The 26,646-nt window shown below is 41.9% G+C and overlaps 1 protein-coding gene across 9 annotated transcripts in view; it reads right to left on the bottom strand.

Annotated features, from left to right (window-relative positions):
- Positions 1-26,646, bottom strand: part of KCNQ2 (potassium voltage-gated channel subfamily Q member 2) — a 150,188-nt gene that overhangs the window by 65,246 nt on the left and 58,296 nt on the right. For 8 of the 9 annotated variants that reach the window (XM_089513621.1, XM_089513614.1, XM_089513622.1 and 5 more), the window contains exons 2-7: positions 25,579-25,669; positions 21,344-21,470; positions 18,451-18,626; positions 14,627-14,752; positions 7,967-8,077; positions 6,425-6,520 (exon numbers count right to left, since the gene is read on the bottom strand). In XM_089513621.1, coding sequence (XP_089369747.1) covers positions 6,425-6,520; positions 7,967-8,077; positions 14,627-14,752; positions 18,451-18,626; positions 21,344-21,470; positions 25,579-25,669 — 727 coding nt within the window. The remainder of the gene's footprint in view (positions 1-6,424; positions 6,521-7,966; positions 8,078-14,626; positions 14,753-18,450; positions 18,627-21,343; positions 21,471-25,578; positions 25,670-26,646) is intronic. The other variant, XM_089513620.1, reaches the window with a different exon arrangement.

Below are 26,646 nucleotides of genomic sequence, written 5' to 3'. Positions count from 1 at the left end.
CACAATAAGTAATTTTCAATGCAGGTTGAGTCCCCCTTATCTGGAATTCCAAAATATGAAATATTCCAAAACCCAAACATTTTTAGATGGTTGGCTGAGACAGTGACATTTTTGCTTTCTGATATTTCAATGTACACAACCTTTGTTTCGTGCACAAAATTATTTTAAAATATTATGTAAAACAATATTTTGATTGTGTGTATAAGGTGTATTTGAAACATAAATTAATTTTGTGTTTAGACTTGGGTCCCATCTCCAAGATAAGACATACAGGCAAACACAGGTACAGTGGTACCTTGGGATACGAAATACCCAGGTTACGAAATTTTCGGGATACGAAAAAATCCCATTGGAAAACATTGTTCCGGGTTACGAAAGTTTTTTCGGGTTACGAAAAAACTTTTGGTGCTTTTCGGCGCGATTTCACACGGAATCGCGGCTTTTCCCCATTAGCGCCTATGGGAATTCGGCTTGCGAAAGCCTTTCGGGTTACGAAATTGACAGCGGAACGAATTAATTTCGTAACCCGAGGCACCACTGTATTCCAAAATCCCCAAAAAATCCAAAATCCAAAACACTTCTGGTCCCAAGAATTTCAAATAAGGGATAATCAACATGAAGTAAATGGAAAATGTTACACTTTGCACCAATAAAATACATTTATTCTAACTCACACTACTTTTGGAATGCAATGGGGTTACACCTTCATGGTAATTGTGCTACTTGTAACTTTGTACTTCCATACTCTGCTTCAGAGATAACCAAATCATTCTCCCCTCGTACTTAAAACAACCTTACTATAGAAAGAGAGACAGGCCTCTTCCTGATACTGCTGTTGCTGTTGCCGCCGTGTGCCTTCAAGTCATTTCTAACTTATTACAAATCTAAGGTGAACTTATCATGGTGTTTTTTGTTTTGGTTTTGTTTTGTTTTGTTTTGCTGTGTTTTTTCATGGAAGGTTTGCCACTGCCTTCCCCTGCGGCTGAGAGAGTGTGACCTGCCCAAGGTCACCCAGTGGGTTTCCATAGCTGAGCAGGATTCAACCCTTGTCTCCAGAGTCATAGTCCCATGCCCAAACCATTATACCATGCTTGCTCTCCCTCTGATGCTGTTGATGGGTTATTTATGCAGCAAACTTCAGTCTCTCCCTCAACCCAATATTTCATCACCCATAAAAATGTGATGTTAAGAGTGATTTTTTTAAAAAAAAAATGTACATTTAATCATCTGTTCCTGAAAAGAAACCTACACCCCCAGTTCAAGCTGCAGAAGACACCGTGGGCAAGGGAAGCTTCCGACTGTCAACAGGTTGAATCTGCCCACATAATTAACAAAACTTCTCTGGCTGGTTGGCAGGGCTTGGTTTTATCCTGGGGAAAATCAGACTTTCCTCTATAGAATTACATGCTCAAGAGACAATCTGGAACCCTGATGCACAGGCCTGCTTGATGGTGCTGTGTGCCTTCAAGTTGTTTCCGACTCATGGCGACCTTAAGGCAAACCTATCATGGGGTTTTCTTGGTAAGTTAATTCAGAGGGGTTTGCCAGTGCCATCCGCTGAGGTTGAGAGAGTGTGATTTGCCCAAGGGCACTACTGAGTTTCATGGCTGAGTTAGGAATCAAACCATGGTCTCCAGAGTAGTAGTCCAATGCTCAAAGCACTAAATCATGATGGCTTTGATGCAGAGGCATCAGTTTAAAAAACCTCTGACAAAAACAAAAACAAAAAACCTTCCCCTTTTCCAAGTATTTTTACATCCACTCAGCCTCCCTTTTCATCCTTGTTCTCTGTCGAGATGGAAGGTTTTTAAACAACTTTGGCAATGAGAGGATGGTGAAGGTGGAGTAGTATAAAGTACATACATTCAGTGCCAGGGTGCAGCAGCTCAAGCCAATTTTACTGAAGGATATGTGCCTGCTTAGAACAGATAAGGCAAACAGCAGCTGCCTCCAAAACCCTTACTGTGCATTTGTTAACAGCAAAATAAAGAGAAATGGGGAGAGCAGATAAGCCTCCACCAACATATACCGCCAACATGTTTTTTAAAAACAGATATATAATTTACATTTCCAAAATGGAAATCACATGAAATGTAGAGACTGGTGAAAGAAAATGTAATTCTTTGATGTATCGGACTGTAGCTCTCAGAATCCTCCAAGCACTAGAGAGATACACACAGGGGCTTGTGCCCATAACCATGTAGGAAGTTGTTATACTGAGTTAGACCGCTGGCCCATCTAAACTAGCACTGTCAACATACTGGCAGCCATGCCTCTCCAGGGTTTCATGCAAGAATCTTTCCTCAACCTACCTAGAGATCGCTGCTATCTCATGGTGGTATCCCATAAAAGTATTAACCAGGCCTGGCCAAGCTCAGCTTCTGAAAACAGACAAGATCACTCTATTCAGGTGACCCTGAAACTATCCTTCCACATCTCACAGCCTGTCCCACCTAACAGGGCTGCTTGAGGAGCAAATGAGAGAGCCTCATAGGCCTTGTGTTGGCCAAAATACCCTAAAGGCACCAGATTTTGTCTGATCTTGGAAGCTAAGCATGGTCAGCCCTAAAAAGACCATTATCAAATACCAGGTGCTGTGGGCTATATTTCAGAGGAAAGAACTGGCAAAATCACTTCTTGCCTAAGAAAACCCTACAAAATTCATGAGGTCGCTATAACTCCAACTGGTGACTTGGAGGTACATACGCACACACATAGAGGCCTCACCCTGATCAGAGAAAAGGGCAACTACATTAACAAATTAACAAATTTGATTTAGAGTAACAAATTAAAAACCTATCACCAGACTGCAAATGCAGTTATTTCCTGGCATGACTTTTTTTAAAAAAACAGCAATGTGTGGATGAACAGAATAAACAGAACTGAGATTTTCTCTCCACTCCTTTTCCTTTCTAGATGCTGAAACACACACTGCTAGCTCAACCTCTCAATCAGGGGGATTTATTTGCTGGCTTCCACTATCTCCAAAGAAAACAAATGGAACGCTGGGTTCTGGCACAGAATCTGGTGGGAATTGGTCCACCGGGGTAAAATAACTCATTGCCTCCACAAAATCCCTGAAGTGTAACAGTGCCAGCGAGACAGCATCACAGAGCACTATTTTTAGCCTCAAGGGGAGGACCAAAGCAGAAGCAGGTTGAGCAAACTAGCATGATACTTGTCATCAGTAATGCTTGAAGCCTGTGCTTTTCTGGGGAAACACATGCATCTCCTGAAAAGGAAGGCTACACAAAAGGGCATCAAAATTCAACACCCTTTCTTCTTGGCTCTTTTGCATCACAGGATTCAGGGTCAATTGGTTTTCCTCCACCCAAAAGCAGACCCCTTCCAATGGCCACATTGTCCTTGAGGATTTTCCTGGCTCAGAAAGTCTGCTGAGAGATCCCTGTAAGGAGGTGAAGGACAGCCATCTGTAAACCAACTAGCTGGGCCAGGAAGAGGAGGAGGTGTGATGTAGTGATATGGGTACAGACAGAATTTAAAGATATAGCCGTGTTAATCTGTAGAATCAGTATGCAGAGAGATCTTGTAGCACCTTTGAGACTAACTGAAAGAAAGAAGTTGGCAGCATGAGCTTTCCTAGACTTCAGTCTACTTCCTCAGATGCATTTAGTGAAGTGGAAGCCAGGGACAAGTTAGAATGTCAAATCAAATTCAAAATCCTTTTTGTGTGGAAGTGAAGTAGCAAGTCCAATTTTAACGATGGTCATTAGTGGACAAAAACAACAACAACAAAAAGGTATTGTACCTAATGTGTTTTCAACAAGAATGAAAAAAGCAGTTCGATATTTATAAAAAGTAATACAAACTATGATGAGAATATCAAAAATGTATATCTAATATTCAAATTGCAATAAAACAATCATATACCATGAATAATAATAATAATAATAATAATAAATATTTAATTATATCCCGCCTCTTCCACTTTGAGGATCGAGGCAGGTAACAACAAAGTTCATACAATACACAATAATAAAAACAACAAGCCCCACAAGACCCCGGCCCAACCCTCCCTCCCAACTATAAAATTAAACAGTAAAATATGGTTAAAAAGCACATAACAATACATCAAAAATAAACTGCAAATAAGAAAAATAATAAATGGAAAATAATAAAAGGAGGGGTTCTGGACATTATCAATCGGGGAAGGCCTGCCGGAAGAGAAAGGTTTTTGTCGCCTTTTTAAAAGCCTCGAGTGAGGATAATTGGTGAATCTTTTCTGGCAGGTCATTCCAGGTTTTTGGAGCGGCGACAGAGAAGGACCTCTGGGAGGTCACCTTCAGTCTGGTCTTTCTAGATTGTAAGAGGTTTTTCCCAGAGGATCGGAGTGTGCAGGAAGGATTGTATGGGAGGAGGTGTTCCTTCAAGTAGACTGGGCCCAGGCCATGTGGGGCTTTATAGGTGATAACCAACACCTTGTACTGTGCCCAGAAGCTAATAGGCAGCCAATGTAGTGATTTTAAAATAGGTGTAATATGGTCGAACTTGGATTTTCCGGCGACCAGTCTGGCTGCCATGTTTTGTATCAATTGAAGCTTCCGGACGTGGCACAACTGTTGCCCCATGTAGAGTGCATTGCAGAAATCAAGGCGAGAGGTTACTAGAGCATGTACAACCATTTCTAGGTCCCACTGTTCCAGGTAGGGGTGCAACTGGCGTATCAGCCGAATCTGATAACAGGCACTCCTGGCTGTCGCATCAATCTGAGAAGGCAATTGAAGCGACGAATCCAGGAGCACCCCCAAGCTGCGGACGCAGTCTTTCAGGGGAAGTGTGACCCCATCTAGAACTGGCAAACTTATCTCCATACCCGGATTGGGGTTACCTATTGCGAGTACCTCCGTTTTATTTGGATTCAGCTTAAGTCTATTTTCCCTCATCCAATCCATTACTGATTTCAGGCAGTCATTCAGGGGGGAGATGCCCTCCTTGGTCAGTGAAACAGTGCGAGACATAGAGAAATAAATTTGGGTATCATCAGTGTACTGATAACACCCGACCCATGTCTCCAGATGATCTCACCCAGCAGCTTCATGTAAATGTTAAACAGCATGGGGGACAGAATGGCGCCCTGAGTGATGCCAGATGTCAGCTCTCTCATAGAGGAGCAGCTGTCCCCCAGCATCACCATCTGGAATCTACCTGAGAGCTAGGAACATAGCCACTGCAAAGCAGAGCCAGCGATTCCCAACTCTCTCAGGCGTTCCAGAAGGATACCATGGTCTATGGTATCGAAGGCCGCTGAGATGTCCAAGAGAACCAACAGGGCCACACTTCCCCTGTCAATGCACAGACGGAGATCATCGACCAAGGTGACCAGGGCAGTCTCCACTCCGTATCCCGACCTGAAGCCAGTCTGAAATGGATCAAGATAATCGGCGTTATCCAAGACTGCTTGGAGCTGGTTTGCCCTCTCAATCACCTTACCCAAAAAGGAAAGAAGAGATACTGGCCAGTAATTGTTTTTGTCCAGGAGATCAAGGGAAGGTTTATTTAGAATGGGTTTCACCACTGCTAATTTCAAACTCGATGGAAAACAACCTTCCCTGAGGGAGCCATTGATTATGGATTGTAGTAACTTCAAAGTTGCCTCACCTCCCTGGATGGCCAGCCATGATGGACAGGGATCAAGAGGGCAGGTGGTCTTCTTTACCTTAACACTAAACTTTGATAGAAACGTAAAATGCATGCAATAAAAATCAAAGTTTTAATTCTTTTTCATTAGTGAACAAAGACATTGTGAACTGGCCAGTTCACAATGGACTTTATCACACAGGGGAAAAAGACTGGAACATAGTGCTATGCTCCCATCAATATTATACAATAACATGAAGATTTTCACACAATATTGCCAATATCATGCAATTATCCCATGAATAAAGTGGCAAAATTGTGCCGCTTTTTATTCATGGAATTTTGTCACTTTATTCACAGGATAATTTCATGATATTGGTGACATTGTGCGAAAATCTTCGCGTTATTGCACAATATTGACAGTCAGCGGGGTCATTGTAAGCATAGTCCATAAAAGCAACTTTTCAGAACTCTGTCAAGCTTGACCATCTTCCTTGGAACAAACAGTGGAACATTTTTTTTATATATCAAAAGGCACTTCCAAGGGTTTTGTGGTGATACCGAACAGGGATGGTGAATGTCTCATCCTCCAGATGTTGCTGGTCCACAACTACAATTATCTTTCAGTTGGCTATGCTGACTATGGTTGCAGTGCAACAAAATAAAGAAGGCTATATATTCCCCATTCCTAAATCACACACATCTGACACTAGCAACGATTCAACTGTCCCCCACATTGAAACCCACTCAACAATTCTGTAGCACCATCTTGATGCTTACTGATTCCTGTTCTAAGCCCTGAAGCTCTGTAATTTCTGCTTCTCACCTGAATCAGGCCTGCTGCAGGATTCCTCCTCTTCTCGAAGTGCTTTTGGCGATGTTGCTCTTGGACCTTCAGGGCAAATCCAGAGCCTAGAATGCCCTGCAATAAAGAAAGATGTTACTTCTAATCAACACTATCAACTGAAATTCTCTTTTATCACTTACCCCAGAGAGGGGAGAGGGTAATTTCTCTTTAAGAATCAGAAGTAGAAATGTCTGCTTTCTACAAATACAGGTGAAAACTGGGGAAAAGAAGTTCCTAGACTTGTTCTTGTTCTTATATGTTGTTCTTATATGCTTTCCACTCTGTCTTACAGCAACTCTATCCTAGGGTCTACTTGGCAATATTTACCCAGAGGGGGTTTTGCCAATGCCACCTTCTCAGGTTCTGAGAGTGTGACATGGAAGTGAGTACATATACTTGTGACCCTTGGTTGAGAGGAAGTGATTTACATATTAATCTGTGTGTTGGTCTGTTGTTGAATGGCAACAGCGATCCATTGTATGCTGGGAAAACCCCTGACTCTGGGTGGTTGTCATTTGCACTTGCTGGGTCTTGATTTTGGTGCTTGTCAGGACTGGTAGCCAAACTTTGTTTCAGGGTTTCTTCTTTCCTGTTGAAGTTGTCTAGGTGTTTATGGATTTCAATGGCTTCCCTGTGCATTCTCACCTGATAGTTGTTGGCATGGTCCAGAATTTCAGTATTTTCAAATAGCATTTAATGCCCAGAATAATTAATTAATAATAATTTGTTTTATTTATATACCGCTATTCCAAAGATCATAGCGGTGAACAGCAAGTAAGCTAATTAGCAAGTAAGCTATTTTGCCCCCAACAGTCTGGGTACTCATTTTAGCGACCTCGGAAGGATGCAAGCCTGAGTCGAGCTTGGGCCCTTTTGCTGGTCTTGAACTCGCAACCTTGTGGTTTTGAGTGTGGCTGCAGTACAGGCATTTAACCACTGCGCCACCAGGGCTCCATGGTTTTATAATGTGTTCTGCTACTGCTCGTTTTTCTGGCTGACCCACTCTGCAGTGTGTTTCACGTTCCTTGATTCATGTTTGGTCACACAGTATATATAACCCACTCTCTTCCATGTCAGCTTTCTCTGAAGATGACAGCCACAGATGCTGGCGAAATGTCAGGAATAAACTATTCCAGAACACAGCTGCATAGCCTAAAAACCCACAAAAACTATGGATGCCAGCCATGAAAGTCTTCGACTTCACAGCATGGAAATGGTCTGCCTGATTGGTATTCACTCTCAATCAATCAATCAATCAATCAATAAAATGTTAATCTAAGATCGTGCAACCATTGGACTGTACACGTGTATGTCCCATTCAAATGGATGACACTTTGACACCAACTCCAGAATACATAGGGATCATGAATACAAGCCAGTCACTAATGTATAACTCTAGGTTATGCATTCATAACTGCCTTAGTGAATGCTGGCTACCATCTTACTAAATAAATAAATATTTTCACCACTGAACCTTGCCCCCACACCCATCAAAGTTTGGCCTGCCATATTCCTACTTACAGCAGGGAGGGCAAAAAAGGACACACCAATCAGGGTAAACGTTGCTGCAAGGAGGCGTCCATTCCAGGTCTGTGGATATTTGTCCCCGTAACCAATGGTGGTCAGTGTAATCTGAGGAAAAACAGATATCATCATAAACAACAATTCCAGATCATATCAGTGTAGTATGGGAGCCAACATGAGATACAGAACGTACCAAAAATTATTCACTTTAAAAATAAAGATTTAAATGTTAAATTTCACTCCTAAATTTGTATTTTGAGGGACATATCTTCTTATCTATTAATTAATGAATTAATGAATTAATCCTTCCAACGTTTGCTCCTGTACCTCTTCCAAATCATTTTACAGCTAGATAAATAATGTATTGCAATATTCAAACTTGGAGATCTGGATTTTGAATCCTCCTGGGTTTGTCTTAGAAGAAATGGCTTAGAAGAAAAGAAAGTACAAAACCTATTGGGCAGAAAAGGAAAATGTTTCCTGTTGAAGAAGACTTAAATGAGACAACCCTAACTTTGCCTATCTTGTGTAGAAGTATTAGCTGTTTTCTTTATGTGTGAACCTGAGCTGTAATCATCTAACAGGTTGAATTCATCTGAAGATTGTTACAGGAATGCAAAGTTTGGCAAAGGTGTTCATCACTGGTTAGAAAAGAATAATGAGCACTTTATTACTCTTATTACTTATGAACACTGCAGGTCTAAGCTAGAATCCTCACACATCAAATATTAGGTTTGGGATGTACTGTAGATATTTATATGTAATAACATTCAGAGAAGTCACACACTCTCACACACTTTATCTCAGAGGGAACATCCCAAGAAATCTTAAAGCACATGACTCATCCCATTATATGCAACCCTTCAAAAACAACCAAAGCCTAATGTGAGAAAATTCTCAGTTTGAACTCTCCAGCTGATGCAGAAGAAGGGCAAAGTCCTGACCTGCATTTCCCTAGAGCTCTCAAAGTCTTGGTACCAGGAGTACATGGAGGTTTATAACCTGCCTCTCTATAACAAGGGTGGGCAAATTGCCCAGCATGAGGGCAAATATCTTCCTTTTCCTCTGAAATCCCTCTCAAAGTGATGACAAGAAGTAATATGATATCACTTCCTGATACCATTTTGAGAGGGACTGCAGAAGACAACAGGTATTTTGGCTTGCAGGTGAGATGTGGCCAACAAAGCAGTGTAGGAGAGAGGGAAATGTCTTCTGCACCTGTGCAGGTATCTGTCTTTCTAGATGGAAAGAACCTGGACCATAATTCACTAGTGGCCACTGTGCAAGTCAACTTTGGCTGAGAAACAGGGAATGAATACACATATAACACATTCACATATCATCTGTGAACTAGATTTAAGTCTGATAGAGATATATCTACTTCTTTTCTTTCTATTCTGATTGTCACTTATATCCTAGACAATAGCAACAGAATCTAAAGCTGACCTAACAACAGAGTTTGCTAAATCAATGCCAAGCACTTTCTTAAACAGTTTGAGTCCTTTGCAAAATAATGGGCATTTTGGAACTTGAACCCTTTTGAAGCTTGCAAAGGGTACAGGAGCTTTGTAGCACACTTGAAAAATAAAGCTGTAGTGTTTACTCGATGGCTGTAAAGAGTGCAGACCTAAAACTGCAGGGAAGAGCTTTTGATGCAACCTGATCACATTCTCTCAGCAATCAAAATGAAACACTTTCCCTGCACTCTACTCCATACTTCTTCTGCACAAATGAATGCTACACTGAATATAGTCGTGTAACTATAAACTGGGCACCTTCTGGATCATCCACATCCTTTGTGATAAATTATAGACATTTCCTCCCATGTTGTCTATGCCACTTTTAGAAAAAATCCAATTATCAGAAACTTCTTTAGGGTCTGAGCAGTTCCCCTTGATGTGACATTACAGTAAGGATGTACACCTTGTCTAAAACTAGCACACAAAAGCATAGCAGCCACCTCTCATGAAGGTGATGGCCCCATTACAGCAAGAGCCTTTTCTGTTAGGCAAACATTTCCCCTTACTGTAGTTGATGTCCTGTTAGTGTTTTGTGCCCCTAAATATCCTTATGCAAGCAGATGTACATTTCTGGCTACGACATAAAACCCATATTCAACTCAGATTTGCAACTGTATCTGTTGTATGAACAGTTGTATGTTTCTGGATGGTGCAGATCTCCTTGTAAGTGCTCTCAATGTACCACTTGATTCATTGGGATTGTAGAAACAAGCATATCTACAGATGCACAACTTGTTTCACAATGCTGGTGTTCAGCAAAAGGGTTGTGATAGTACAACCTCCATTTTACCTCCACCAAATGCAACTGAGGAAGTAGACTTAAGTCTATGAAAGCTCATGCTGCCAACTTCTTTCTTTAGCTTATCTCAAAGGTGCTACAAGATCTCCACTTAATAATGTGAGTGAAGATTTACACAACACACATACAATACAGGCTCGCTGGGTGCATCTACACTGTAGAAATAATGCAGTATAAAACCACTTTAAGTACTGTGGTTCCAAAGCATTCCAGCATTGCATGATTGTCACTTGCTATTTGATGTTCTTTTGTTGCCTGTTTTATTGAATCATTTCCTGTATTGCTATGTATTTTATATGTATTATCCTATTATTTCTTAGATTGTACGCCATAGGCAGGTTTACTCTTTTATATTTATTGTTCTTATGTACAGTGCTGTGCAAATCTACAGCGCTATATTAATAATAATAATCATCATCATCATCATCATCATCATCATCATCATCATCTTATAGAATTATGGGCTTTGTAGGCTTAAAAGGTCTTTGGCCTTCTCCATCAAAAAGTGCTAGTTCCTCACAAAACGAGAAATCTCAGGATTCTGTAAGGTGGAGCCATTGCAGTTAAAGTCATGTTAAGCTGCATTATTTATATAGTATAGATGCATTTCCAGCTTGTATCTTAATTTTACTTTCAAATCTGTATTCTCTTCTCACTCTCTATTGCTAACATAATAAACCAAGTCTTTAATTTCTCCTTCCAAACCTGAGACCTGTTGGGAATTTGTCATATCTTCTGTGGTTTCTCCACACACTTTGTGACAAATGCTGAAAAGGCTTGCGTGAAAATTGAAAAGAAATGGAAAAACCAAATACAGGGCAGCTCAATTGGCCCAAGAAGCTCATTAATTGCCATTTTGTTACTCTCCTAATACAATAATCTGCACACTGAAGGACAAGAGCTAAACAAAAGCACAATTTCTCCTTGGTTGTGTACAAAGATTTTCCAATACACTTGCATTTCCGTTGCCCAGACTTCATTAATTTTACAAAGTGCACTCACTGTGCATTAAGCAACACATTAAGAAGTGGCTTATAAATAATTAAGGCAGAAACGCATGTTCTAGCCAGCAAATTAAGAATAAAAGCCAAAAGCCACATCTTGAATTTTTGTGTGGCCATTTCCACTGTGTAATTTCTGGCAGGAGATAAGACTGAGTTGGATCACATAATTTCATTCTCCAGTTCCAATAATTCCCTGCCTTCCCATTCTTATATCCCCAAAGTATTGTATTGTTTGGAGTTGCTGTCCAAGGGATGTTGATTTCAAGCTATCTCTGATCCCATGCTATCATTTATACACACCGACGTTAATTTGAAACCAAACTTGGGCCGTTGGCCAAACATCTACTCAAAAGAATTCCAAGCTTGTGGCATGTAAGAACGCCAGCATGCCATCAGTAAGGCCTTTGACAAGGTTCCCCATGACATTCTTGCAAACAAGCTTGTAAAATTTCGGCTAGACAAGGTAACTGGATTTGTAATTCGTTGACAGACCAAACCCAAAGGGTGCTCAACAATGGTTCTTTTTCACCCTGGAGAGAAGTGAGCAGTGAAGCCCCACAGGGCTCTGTCCTGGGCAAAGTGTTATTCAACATCTTTATCAATGACTTGGATGACAGAATTGGGGGCATACTTATCAAATTTGCAGATGATACCAAATTAGGAGGAGTAGCTAATACCCCAGAGGACAGGATCAAAATTCAAAATGACCTGAATAGACTAGAAAGCTGAGCCAAAGCTAACAAAATGGAATTCAATAAGGAGAAACGTAAGGTATAGCGTGCCCACGCCATACGCGGGCGTGCCATACGCGGCCTTGAGCATATGCGCTCAAGCCGCGGGGCGCGCGCGGGGCGGAAGGGGTGGCGCATCCCATTCAATTGAATGGGCGCGCGCGCCCGTTGCGCCCCACACGCTCCTGTGCCGCCGCGCCGCCGCGCATGAGCCCCATTGTTTCCAATGGGGCTCGAGCATAGGCGGAATTTGCCTTACGCGGCAGGAGCCGGAACGGATCCCCCGCGTAAGGCAAGGACAGACTGTACTGCACTTCAAACGGAAAAATAAAATGCACAGATATAGGATGGGGGACACCAGGGTGAATGAAACTAGGTGTGAAAGGGATCTAGGAGTCCAAGTAGACCACAAATTGAACATGAGTCAACAGTGTGATGCAGAAGCTAAAAAAGTCAACGCGATTTTAGGCTGCATCAATAAAAGTACAGTGGGTCCTCGCCTTAAGCGGGGATCCGTTCCGGATCCCGCCGCGTAAGGCGAATTCCGCCTATGCTCAAGCCCCATTGTAAACAATGGGGCTCATGCACGGTGGCGGGTGGCACGGCGGCACGCAGGGCGCAACGGGCGCACTCGCCCACTCAATTGAATGGGACGCGCCGCCCCTTCCACCCTGCGTGCGCCCTGCGGCTTGAGCGCATATGCTCAAGCTGCGTAAGGCGTGCCCGCGTATGACACAGGCACGCTGTATAGTGTCTAGATCAAGGGAAGTCATAGTGCCAGTGTATTCTGCTTTGGTCAGGCCCCACTTGGTATATTGTGTCCAGTTCTGGGCACCACAATTCAAAAAGGACATTGAGAAACTGGAGCATGTCCAAAGGAGGGTGACTAAAATGGTGAAGGGTCTGAAAACCATGCCCTATAAGGAATTACTTAGGGAGCTGGGGATGTTTAGCCTGGGGAAGAGAAGGTTAAGAGGTGATATGATAGCCCTGTTTCAATATTTGAAGGGATGTCATATTGAGGAGGGAGCAAGCTTTTTTTCTGCTGCTCCAGAGAACAGGACCCGGAACAATGGGTGGAAGCTACAGGAAAAGAGATTCCACCTCAACATTGGGAGGAACTTCCTGACAGTAAGGGCTTTTTGACAGTGGAAGACACTCCCTCGGAGTGTAGTGGAGTCTCCTTTCTTGGAAGTCTTTAATCAGAGGCTGGATGGCCATGTGTCAGGGATGCTTTTATTGAGAGTTCCTGCATGGCAGAATGGGGTTGGACTGGATGGCCCTTGTGGTCTCTTCCAACTCTACGATTCTATGATTCTATGATCATTTTGAAACACGTCATATTTTTGAATTGTAGCCTTCACACCAATCTGTGAAAAGGAGACAGTGATTGCCAACCTTGGATCCCCAAATATCTTACAGAAGACATAACTCCACCTCTACAAGAGCTCCTCTGGTTGCCACTCTATTTCCAAGCAAAAGGCTACTTATGGCATAGAAAGCCATATATGGCACAGATCAAGGCTATCTAAAGAACTCTATCTTCCCATACAATCCTACCAAAGCTCTAAAATCTTGAGGATATGCACTTTTCTTAGTCCCACCACTCTTACAGGCATGTATGGGGGGAACATGGGAGAGGGCCTTCTCCATGATTTCTCCCATGCTTTGGAAAGCCCTTCCTAGGGAGGCTAGATTGGCACCCTCTTTCTGTCCTTTCAACCACGAATAAAGACCTTTGCATTCCAGCAGTGACTGAATCTACAAGGAATAGACTTCTCTTAGAGTGCCATACTACTTTTAGGTTAATGTTTTAAACAATTTTAATTCTCTAGAATTGTGGAATATAATTATATAGTTTAATTCTACTTTAATTATAGCATTTTGTATTATTTTAGCTACATGTGCTTTTAGTTGTACTGTATTTCTTGATCTCTTGTCAGCTGCCTTGAGTCCCAGTTTTTTTTTTTGGGGGGGGGTGGGGGTAATGGGGCACTAATAAAGAGAAGAGAAGAGAAATGTCACTAGTCTTTTTGTCCCAGATGCGCTAGTCACCATGGCCAATGGTCAATGGTTTTGGGAGCTGTAGCCAAAGAACATCTGGGCACCAAAACTTGGGAACCAAGGAGTAGGAAGATATGGGGTCTCTGTCTGAGGTGTAGGCCTTGTCTGGACTGGCCAGGATACTCCAGAGAGAGCCTGGAGTATTCTGGCCTCACAGCTGCCCCCCACCTCCCCGCCATTACCTGACCTCCCAGGACACAGGCAGCTTGGCAGGATGCCCATGCTCTCTGGCTGACAATTCTAAATGTCCCTCCTTAAACTGCAAATCCCAGAATACAACAGGAAGCAGCCAAAGCAGTTAAAGTGAAAAAGCGGCACTATAAGAGTGTAGTGCGATAATCTAGTCAGATTCTATGATTCTAAAAGTGAGAAAGGACTAGACAAGATGGCAAGAGAATGGAGAATATGATCAGGCAACCATGTGCAAGGGTGAATTAAATCCATTGGAATTACAAGGGCATAAGAAACCAGTTCTTTTTGTGACTGCTTAACAGGGCTCACCAGGGCTACTATGAAGGAAAGGAGGCTTGACTACTCACCAAACCCCACCATAGTGCATCTGCATAGGTGTCAAAGTGCTCATTTTCTCCCTTCTCAGCCAAGTAGACTAGGAAGGAGGCTAAGATGAGGCAAAGGAAACCAATATACCAGGCAGTGATCAGCTCCTGCAACACAGTTAAAGACAGAAAAAGACAGTATGTTTCACCATCACTCACCACAATGGAATGGCTTTTCCATAAAGCAGAGGCAGAATGTAAGTGGAGTAGTAAATACTTACTGGAGCATGGAGCAGTTACAGATGGGTAAGAAGCAAAGAACTGAGAAAGCTGAACAACAGAGAAATTAGTTTCTAGGGATGCAAATGTTGGGGAAGCTATTTTTTCAAACCACAGCATCCAGGATCCCCCAGCCATAATGGAAACTCTAGTGCAAGAAAGCCAGTTGTGTTTCCTTTTCCCAAGAACATATTTTTCCATCCACATTGCGCTTCCATCCACAGATTGCACATGTTCTGCTCACTAACTTCGGCCAAAAACAAACAGCCCTAAAGGAGCAGTGTCATGCAGCCCCTTTGTGCGCAGGATCAGGGCCACAGCAACCACATGCTGAACCCCTGATCCAGCCTTTTCCTGGTGCAAAAAGGAGTGGCAAAGGGAAAGAATGCCTTTGGTGCCATGGCATTTTTTTTTCAGTATTCCTTTGGTGTGCAGCCTCTAAACACCACACCACCAAAATGCCAAAATGCTGCCCACCATCTGGTTGGGCAGGCGGTGTGATGCCAGCTTGGGGCATGCAGCATGCAGACACGATGCCTCTTCACCACCCTGAAGTTGTCTCTTTTTGCCGGTCTGTACCAGCAGTGTCTTTCTTTCTTCTTATAGAACCCAACCTGTCTTCAAAAGAGCTCAAAGGGAAATAGCAGGAGGCTGATGCATTGGATCCTCACAACTACCCTGTCAGGTACCAAGCCATGGTATCCTGTCTGTGGTTCTGACCCAGTTCCATCTCCAGGCTGGCATGGCAGTGAGCAGGTGTTCACATACCTGCCCACCACTGTTCCATGTCTGTCCACCATATCCCCCTTACCTGCCACTGCTGTCACATTTGCTCCATAAGGGCAGAAAAAGGAAGCCTTTCTACCCTGCCAATGTCACAGGCTGTGACTGAGGCCTTCCAAGTGGACACAACAGTGGTGGCAGGTAAGGGGTGCATGGAACTAGGCAGTCTATCAATGTCACTGTGGGGTTCCCAGGAAACTCCGTGGCAAACAGCTGGTCTTTTCTGACCACATTAATACTGGGATCAAGGCAGTATTGGTGGATTGAATTCCAGATTAGCCAATCCGGGGGCCATTGGCCTGTGTCATCTGTACAGGACAACTCAGGCCAGAAAGAACATAGGAACTTTGGTCCAGGCATACAGCCTATGGGTTTACCAATCTGCAGACTCACCATTCAGTAACTAATTCAGTGGGTCTGCTCTAATTGGGACTAAACAATAGATCATACTAGACCATGCCTTCAAGTTGTTTCCAGCTTTTGGCGATCCCAAGGAGAAGCTATCATGGGGTTTTCTTGGCAAGGTTTTTTTCAGAGGAGGTTTGTCTTTGCTTTCCTCTGAGGTTGAGAAGGTGTGCCTTGCCCAAGGTCACACACTGGATTTCCATGCTCAAGTGGAGGTTTGAACCCTGAACTCCAGAGTTGGAGTTCAATGCTCAAACCACAATACCATGCTGGCTCTCACACCACTATAGCACTGTGATTCCACTTTAATATGACTGCATCCTATGGAATCCTGGGGTTTATAGTGAAGAAAGGGACTAGTAGGACAGATGATGACAGGGGCTTTTGGAAGACTGTCATTCATAGGTTTGAAGTTGACTTGATGGTAAATAACAACAACAAGGCACTAGCACTCTCTAGTTGAGAATTTTAAAACCATTCCCTAAGCTTAAATCCCAAGACGCCTTAAATGGAACCACCACAAGTGGGATCATAGTTCTATGACTGTGTAGTGTGAAAGGGCCCTTGATTATTTTATGTCTTTTTATGTGAAAACTGACTGCTATACTTTGGACAATAAAATTCAGGCTGTTGTATACCAGTACTCACTGAACATGACAAGGGACTTTATAAAGTAATCCATAGAGGAGTAGGGGGGGTCAAGCTACTTTCTGCAGCATAGACCTCTGGGCTATGGCTATTATCTTCATCCTAATGCACTGAAGATAGTCAAATTACAACTCTATCACCCTTGTCCAGTCAGTGCAATGAATTGATCAGAAGAATAGAAGTTGTTGTCCAAAAGACCTGGAGGGCTTCAAGTTTGGAGATCTGGATATGGCATCTGTTGGACATTTCTAGAGCAGATTATAACCCATTCAGCCAACACATAACTATCAAGGATTCTGCATATCTATTAACATCAAGATTTGTTCTCATTTAATGGAAGCCAAAACAACAGCTAAATTCCATTAAATTCATTATAATTTTTATAATTCAATTAAAAAAACTTGTTTTTTTAAATTTTATTTTGTAATTTCATCATTTATTTTGAGCTGAGGAGGAACCGAATCAAACACGTGAAATACACAAATATTTATTTTATCTCAAGATGGGTAAAATTCTGCTGTATATTAGAGGGAGTAAAATGCCAAGCTCAGCAACATGAAGTAGAATTTTGATTATCTTGAGTTTGGCATGATGAAATTATTTATAATATATGAGCTCTACAACATCCTGTAATTACAACTTGAAATCTACCAGTGAATTTTCCAATGAGGGAATGCCCTACTTGAAGTGAACAGCTGCTGAAAACCTGAACAGGAGCAATCCTGTTCGGAAGAAGGAAATGCTGCAGTACTTTTCTGCAGACCACACTTGCATCTGCTAGTAATTCCATGTATTTAGCAAAGAAGGATCTCTTATAGAGTAAGACTTACTGATCCATTTTTCCAAGACCTGAATGTTTATTGCCTAGGCTTACTTTTGAAGACAATCAATTCCACCACCCCATTACCATTTGGAAAGAAAAATAAGGCAGCTTTGTCCAATCCATCATACTCCAGATGTGCTCGGCTCCTCTCATCAGTCCTCCTTGTTAGGGATGATGGGAGTTGTTAAACAACAAATCTGGAGGGCAGCAAATTGGGGAAAGCTGAGATAAAATGTCTATTTCCAATAAAGCTTCCAGTTGGCAGTATTCTCTAGGCATCTGCTGGAAAGATTTTGCAGATGTCCTCTCCTCTGCCAAATATTATTTTGCCCATCCTCAGCTAAGGTGAACTGGCAACCCTTATGAATGTTTAAGTGAGCAAAACAAGTAAATAAACAAAAGCTCCAGTGCAATGAAGATAGGGCATGCTCACTGGTCACAGAATGCTGACTCACTGGGTGTGGAAAGGGGACAGAAAACCAAGTGAAAAAGAGAACAGAATGGGATCTCATGGGGGAAAGGGCATGCCTAGCTGGAACCGTGAACAGGAAAGTTCCCTGCTGCAACATTTTATTGAAGACCCAGCTACTTCTGCAGTCTTTTTCTCCTCTCAACTCCCCTCAAGTCACACTTTCCAATGACTGCAGTCAAAGCAGCCCCACTCCTGTCAACTTTGGCTGCACTGACACTACAGAATGAATAGTTTGACAGCGCTTTAATTGCCATGGCTCAAAGCTACAGAATACTGGGATGTGTAGCTTGGTGAGATATTTAGCCTTCTCTGTCTGAGAAACTCTGGTGTCGCAACAAACCACAAAATCCGGGATTCTACAGGATGAAGCCGTGAAAGAGAAACTGTCAATTCTGCAGTGTGACAGCAACCTAGGTCTCCTGCAGAGCAAGATATGAGCCTGACCTCAGAACTCACCTTGCTATGGGCATATACCACTGATCCCAGTAGCTTCCATGTGCCTCCTCTGCGGTCCATCCGTATCATGCGCAGGATCTGCAGAAACCGCAAACTCCTGAGTGCGGAGGTAGCAAAGACATTCCCCTGGGAACCAGCAGCCAACACAGCGATGGAGGCAATTAACACCATGATGTCTGTAAGGATGGAAAAGAAGCAGGGTCACAAAGGGGAAACTGGTTCAACCTTCTGACATCTCTGCCTCCCCTTTGAGGACTACTACAGAATTCACATCCCAGTTCAGCATGAAAATCCACTGGGCGCCCTTGGCCAAATCACATTCTCTCAGCCTCAAAGGAAGGCAAACCTCTGACAAATCTTGCCAAGAAAACCCCATGGGTTGCCACAAATCAGGAATTATTCAAAGGCATACAACAGTAAACAAAGTTTTTCCTCCCTCTTGTCTCATGTTTGCAAGTCAACTCAAGGCAGGATACATTGGAGCCCAAGCTTCTGCTTGCATTCTCAGCTTTTGAGCAGAACAGACAAAAGAAGTGTCCTGATTTAATCCAGATAATATAAAAATCCAGGTAGCCCTAGTAACTGCAGCAGGGGTAGGAAAACCTGTGCCCTTTAGATGCTTTGGACTACATTCTCACAATCCTTCATCACTGCTTATGCTAGGTAAAGCTGGTGGGTCTTGCAGATTACAGCATCTGGAAAGCTAAAATTTTCCTTGGACTAGAGCCTGTCCTAACCTTGGAATTCTCTGAAAATGAGCTCTAGTCTACTCTCCTGGTAAGCCACTCATTGATGGTGTTGTCGGCTGTCAAGTAGTGGCCTCACGGGGCGACAGAGTAAGGTGTGTGTGCAGAAACCACCATAGACAGCTTCTTAGACTGGGTTTCTCAGATTGGCCACAGATAGGTTTTTCACCACAGACATCTTCCTAGACTTGATTGCACCAATGCACAAAAGGTGAGCATGAGTCACTGCTGCCCATTTGGAAGGTCAGTTGTGCACTGGAGCAATCCAGTGTGATTCCACCATAGCATAACTCCAGAACCAACTACACTGATGTGAATTTACACTACACAACCCCTCAGACATAAATAGCTTCTTAGACTGGACCTAAATGTCCATGGAAGCTTCTACATTTGTCAATAGTTTGGGGCATTCTGGTCATTTCTCGTGTTAAAAACAACCGACCCAAAATTATGGTGATTTTTTTTTTTTAAATGAGTACTGGGGTCTTTGGAAGTCATCAAAGTGCTTCAGGCTTTGCAAAAGTGTGCTTCTGGGACCTATGTGTGGGCCATAGGCCACACTCTCCCCCAAGAAATTAAGTAATATGTACTGAACTATCTGAAACCTCCATTTCAGATTGTGCAGTACAGATTTCAGAGGTAACAATGTATTCTACCTGTGAAGCCATGCAGCATGTATTAGAGCAGGAAATTTGGTTTCCAATTTTTATTTATTTATTTATCTATTTATTTATTTGCTCTTCTCTCCCAACCATGTAGTTCTAAAAATATTAGCCTACCATTATCAAATGAAGGCAATTGCACAGGGTTCCAGGACCAAAAGAGAAAACAGCACAAAATAACAGCCAAACGGTAGTCTTCAATTTTTCATGCTTTCAGCATTAACTGACCAGGGTGAAGTGATGTGGAACTGGGTGTGCTGTTTTTAGTACGCAGTCTGTATTTAACAGGGTTTTATTGTTTTAATTTTTAATATTTTACAAGTAGAGCTTTAACAATGTATCATTTTATTCATTTTCAAATTTTGTACTCCATGCAGTTCTGTTTTAATATATATTGTAAACCACTTTGAGTCTCATTCAGGATGAAAGTGGTATATACATCAAATAAATAAATGTTCAGACCTAGAATCTCCTTTTTGCTCATGCATATAAGTAGAGACGTGCTTCTTATTTTTATTTTTTATTGCATAACTGTATGGTTGCAACGGACACATTGTGGCTCACCTTAGGTTGGGCTGCAACCTGGATAGAGACCAAAACTCAAAAGAATTTAGCTTTTCTTAATCCCAGATGTAAAAAGGCAGTTTGCACATGCTCAAGACTGAAGCAAACCCACTCTATTCTGCTCTGGTCAGGCCCCACCTGGAATATTGTGTCCAGTTCTGGGCACCACAATTTTAAAAGGATGTTGAGAAACTGGAGCGTGTTCAAAGGAGGGTAACTAAAATGGTGAAGGGTCTGAAAACTACGTCCTATGAGGAATTACTTAGGGAGCTGGGGATTTTTAGCCTGGAGAAAAGAAGGTTAAGAGGTGATATGATAGCCCTATTTAAGTATTTGAAGGGATGTCATATTGAGGAGGGAGCAAGCTTGTTTTCTGCTGCTCCGGAGACTAGGACCCAGAGCAAAGGATGCAAGCTCCAGGAAAAGAGATTCCACCTCAGCATTAGGAGGAACTTCCTGACAGTAAGGGCTGTTCGACAGTGGAACACACTCTTTCCTTGGAGTGTAGTGGAATCTCCTTCCTTAGAGGTTTTTAAACATCTGTTCGGGATGCTTTGATTTAGATTTCCTGCATGGCAGGAGGTTGGACTGGATGGCCCTTGCAGTCTTTTCCAACTCTATGATTCTATGATTCTATGATTAGGAGAAGATTCTGAGACCTTGCTTTTGCCACAATCATTACTATTTACAGCGCTTTATAAATAAAGGTTAATAATAATAATAATAATAATAATAATAATAATACTATGATTTCCAGTTTTCAAAGTCCATATGTTGGCAGGGCAGTCTACACTGTTGAGTGTCAAGAACAGTTTTGGGAGAAATGCCTATGAAAGTTTTGTTAATGGTTAGATACCCTGCTGAAGGAAGGCATAGGCACAAAATCCTTTGCTGATAACTCAGCAGCTTGGCAGTTCTTACCAATGACGCAAAAGGGTTTACGGGCAAATTTTAACCTTCCTCTCCAGCCCCGATATCGGCAGCAGCAACCGGCAGCCCAGATTCTCACAAAATACTCCACACCAAAGACCACAATGGTGACTATTTCCTGCAAAGGAGAGAGCGGAATAAATCCAACATGACAACACAAGATGGACAATCCTAAAGAATCAGTTGGGTGATGTCAAAGTTTTCTCATCAAACATGGTGCTAATAGGCTTGATATTTTTGCTAACTTGTAATACTCATATGTTTACCTAAATAAAGAGCATTAAAGACAATAAAGTCGCATGTTTATTCTCCCTGTATAAAATTATGGAAATTGCAATGTTTTAAAGATACTTGAGGAAAGTGTTGGTGTTAATAAACCTATTGTTACCAAATTGGGAAGCTTAGGTGACCACATACAGGAATAGAGCTGCTGTGTCAATAATGACGCTTGTGGGTTGCTTATAGTCCCTGAAACCCATCTTCCTGGCCCTGAAAGAACACCATGAGTTTTTTGAGCCCTACAAGCATCCCAGAACTACACTCAAATACATCCATTTTCCTCTGCTGTACCTCTCAAAATGGTGACAGAAATTGGCATGGTACAGTTTCCTGTCACCATTTTGAGAGGAACAACAGAGGAAAAGAGTGAGATATGGACTTGCTATTGGGAGCAGTGGCCCTGGGGGTGGAAATTGGTCCCTGGCCTCCATTAAATTTTGTACCCTTGGACAAGAGGGAACTTTGGATAGATTCAGATTAGCTGAAAATCAGCAAAGAACTTTTGGTTCCTGTGAAATAAATAGTGTAGGGGAACCACTCCTGTTTTGATGTTCTGAGAAGGAATGAGACCGATTATATATAGCAAAAACAATCTTCGGGTATTAAAAGTCCAATGATAAGAATTAGATAGATAGACCGACAGACCAACTGACAGATAAACTGACTTAGCTGGTGGCTCTTGTTTCATTCTGGTTGTGAATCTACTCTGAATTTTAGAGTATCCAAGTGGCTGCTTAAAGCAAACCACGACTAAGGCTGAATCTATACTGCAGAAATACATTTGTCCCTTTACATTCGCTGGGGTTAGGGGCACAGGACCCCCATGAATGTGGAAAAACTGCAAATAACAACAAACACCTGAGAGAACACCTCTCTGGGAATCTCTACATCCTCCAGTGCAATTCTGTGGTCAACATCTGCTGGACATTGACCTTAGAATTGCACTGGAGGAGCTACAAATGCCTAGTAGAGTGTTCTCTCTAGGAATCTCTAGTGCAGCTTTTAGTTAAAGTTGACCATAGAGTTGCACTGGAGGATCTAGATATTCCTAGAGAGAATATATTAATAAAATCCGTGAATAATCAAAGCCGCAAAATCAAAGCCACAAATGTGGAGGCATGAGTGTAATCCAATTTGACACTGCTTTTGTTCCATCCTATGGAAGCTTGATACTTGTAATTTGCTGTGGCACCAGCGCTCTAACAGAGAAGGCTCACAAAATTACAAATCGCAGAATTGAGATAGCATTGAGCCATAGCAGTTTAAGCAGTGTCAAACTGCATTATTTCTGCAGTGAAAAAATAAGCGTAAAACTCAGAGCAGGTCCACTGTCCAGCTGAGAGCAGTGCTACTAGCTGCCATCTCTATACAGCTTGCAGTGCACACATTCTTAGGCATTCATTCAAGTTGACCCTGGGACTCTCACAAACCTATGAGAAGAGCCATGACAAAATTAGAAGTATTTTTAAAATCTTTTGTGTGGGGGAGCATGGCTTTGAGTAACTGATGGGGGGCTTCAGGGACCATCCCCACCTTACAGTAAGTAGTTAGACGGCCACTTTCCACCAGGATACAACACAATACACTGTAAACCAGAAGTGGGCAACTGTGGAAGGCTAGGGGGCACATCAGTCTCCTAGCAGAACCACACTCCACCATCAAAAAACCTATGAATCCTTTGCTCCCCCAGACAATGTAACATCTGCTCTCTCCCCGATGTATTGTTGCACCTGCACTTTATGCTAGCTACTGTTGTGCTTTTAATTTTGTAATGTTTTATCCTGTTTTTAACTTGTTTTATTGCATTGTTTGCGCTTTTATATATGAATACTGTTGTGAAATTTGTACATTGTTGTACTTGCTGTAACCCGCTTTGATCTGCAAAGGAAAAGCAGGATACAAATAAACAGATTATCATTATTATTATTATTATTAGTCTCACCAATGGCCTATAGGGGCTATGAGGGCATTTTTGCCATACTTTAGGCCACCCATGGGCCATTTTGGGTGCAGAGGAGGTGTTTTTTTCCCAAATAGAAAGACTTTTAAAAACAAAAATTTTAACAAAGAAAACTGACCCCATAAAATGGCCCTGAGGTTTGCATATGGCCCCACAGTATGTAATTTTCTCATTCTTGGTGTAAACCCTTGGTGGTGAGTTAATACCTCCCTGCCATTAAACTAACAGTTACATTTCGAAAGCTGACTACTGTAATGGATGCTAATTTCTTTTCACCCTTCTGTGGCCACAGGGGTGAATCTGTTAGCAGTATCAGGGTTTCTTGTGCATAGCCTCACTGCGTCTGGATTTTATGGAAGGAAAAACTCAGGGGGCACAAAGCATTATGGGAGGCTAGCAAAAGTGCCTGCATCAGCAGGAATTTTCCCAGCTATGTTTCAGCTTGTCACCAGGAGCTGCATAATCAGTGGGAAAGGAAAGCCAAGCTGTTAAAAGCGGCAAAAGGAATGAGCTTTGTGTCAGATCAAATAAGCACCGAGATGCAAATTATTGAAGGAGAGGATTTGGCTTTGCTTTCCTTGTTTTTGGCTGCCATTGCAAAAATTAAGGATGTATTTGCATTACAGTGGGCCCTCCATTTTCAATGGAGTTAGGGGCACAAGACCCTCATGAAAGTGGACAAACCGCAAATAAAAAAACCACATTTTTTTTACTTGACAGAACACTTATCTAGGCATTTGTAGGTCCTCCAGTGCAACTCTATGGTTAAAATCCAATTGCATTGGAGGACCTACAAATGCCTAGAGAAGTGTTTTTTCTAGAAATCTGTAGGTCCCCCAGTGTGATTTCTGAAGACATTGCCCATAGAGTTGACCTGGAGGACCTAGAAACTCCTAGAGAGAACATATTAATCAAATTCGTGAATAATCAAAGCTGCAAAAGTCAAAGCCACAAATGTGGAGGGCTGGCTGTATACAGCTGTATCTGTATCGGTGCACTAAATATCATGGTTCATTCTATGTAATCCTGGCATTTGTAGTTTGGTGAAGTTCTTAGAATTCTCCGCTAGAGCGCTCTGGTGTCTCCACTAAGAATTCCAAGAATCTCTACAAACTATAAATGCCACAATTCTCCAGGATATAGCCAAAAGAATTAAAATACAAGTTGAATATTCCTTATCTGGAATTTCAAAATCTGAAATACTCCAAAATCCAAAATTGTTCACATGGATGGCTGAGAGTGATGGTTCAGTATACATAAACTTAGTTTCATGCACAAAATTATTAAAACTACTGTTTATAAAATTACCTTCAAGCTATGTATATAAGGTGTATATAAAACATAAATGAATTTCATATTTAGACTTGGGTCTCAGCTCCAAGATATCTCATAACATATATACAAGTATTCCAAAAACCAATATAATCTGAAATCCTAAACACTTCTGGTCCCAAGCATTTCATATAAAGGAGACTCATCCTGTAGGAAAAAGCTGATTTAAGTGCATAGTTCACTTATAGCCTCTGATGATTAACTGTTCCTGAAATCCCCCACCCCATCCAAAGCTTCCAATTCTGTGCAAGAACTGTGATCAGCTAGAGCTTCTGCAGACTTGGGTATATAAGGATGCCCTACAAACAGCTCTGATCTGGCTTCATGTGCCTTTAGCAATGTTGTTACAATGCCAAACTCTGATTGGCATGGCTACTAGGGAGATGAGCTACATGGAACCTGAAATGGTGCTGAACCAATCACAAAGGAAAATTATTGCCATTTTCTGAACATTAAGTACTTGAGGTGCATATAACGTGATCTTGTAGCCTTTGAGATTGAGTGATAGAAGTTGTAGCATAAGCTTTTGTAGATTTGGTCTATTTCCTCAGAGGCACATGCAGCATGCCCTCTTCTCGGCAAAAGTCACCCCAAAGCCCCTGTTGAAAGATTGGTCAGTGGTGGCATTTCAGTTCTGCTTTCACATTTCACTTACCAGAATATAAAGGGCACCTTCAGAACTCGCCTCATAATCATCAATAGTTGAAAAGACAGAGAGCACCAAGCAGGAGAAAACCAGTAGAAAACTGGATAGCATAAGAAAAAGACAGAAAGGAAAAAGAAATAATTTTAACGCTGCAGCTGACAGTTATTCCAATCAGAAACGGACAATGTTGCGTTACTTTTTTAGTTGTTTTAGAGGCCAAGAAGCTGTGTGGTTTGGTTCCATTTTTATAAAGCTGACCAAGCATAAATGTTTTAAATAAATATTACTGCTAATCATGATTTTTTTAAAGACACAAGGGGAAAAGTTGCAACCTTAACACAGAATTAATTTATCCTTATTCTCATCTTTTCTTTCCTGCTCTCCCAACCATTGTTTCTTCTAATTCTCTTTTCCTTCCCACTATGTTCCTGTTTCCTTCAGCCTCCACAGAACCAAACCATTGAAATGAAAGGAGGAACCAGTGATCTATGGGCAAACTCATGGAGAGGGAAAAACTCTAGAAGAACACCCACAGAAAAGGATGGTAGCCATTTTGAATTCAGCTTTTTAAAGATATTCTGTGTGCAAAGTAGTTTATGTATCTGCTACTTCCTCTGGCATCATTAGGTTAGGTTAGATTCAAGCAAATATAATTTTTTGTTTTGCGTGTCTTTTGGTCATTCGCTGTTTCATGGACATTCATAAACAGAAAATGTTGTCTTCTATGCAAATCAACTGCATGCAAATTTCACAAAGAATATATCCCCAGTTGCAGTGTTTTCTGTGAAGAAAATAGCATTTCTGCAAGGATTTTTTTTTCTGTGCAGAAAATGATGTCTTCTGTGCAAAACAACCACATGTGAATTTTGTGCAGAATAAGTGATGGACTACGAAGATTCTTGTGAGTCCAGGATTCTTCTTGCCAGAGTATCTCAACACTTAGAAAATGCATTTCTACTATTTTCTGAGTATTTTCAATGTTTCTTTCCATCCCTACCTGGACCCAGATTTTACCAGGGGAGGAAATGTTTCAAAATTCTCTTCTTTTGAGAAATGTTTCCATCTCTCAACATTGCT

This window comes from Sceloporus occidentalis, unplaced genomic scaffold, assembly GCF_023333645.1.
Source record: "Sceloporus occidentalis isolate IW3139 unplaced genomic scaffold, rSceOcc1.0.p SCAF_3, whole genome shotgun sequence".
Lineage (NCBI taxonomy): Eukaryota > Metazoa > Chordata > Lepidosauria > Squamata > Phrynosomatidae > Sceloporus > Sceloporus occidentalis.
The sequence above is the reverse complement of the archived record's forward strand: the minus strand, read 5'-3'. Positions and strand labels throughout refer to the sequence as shown.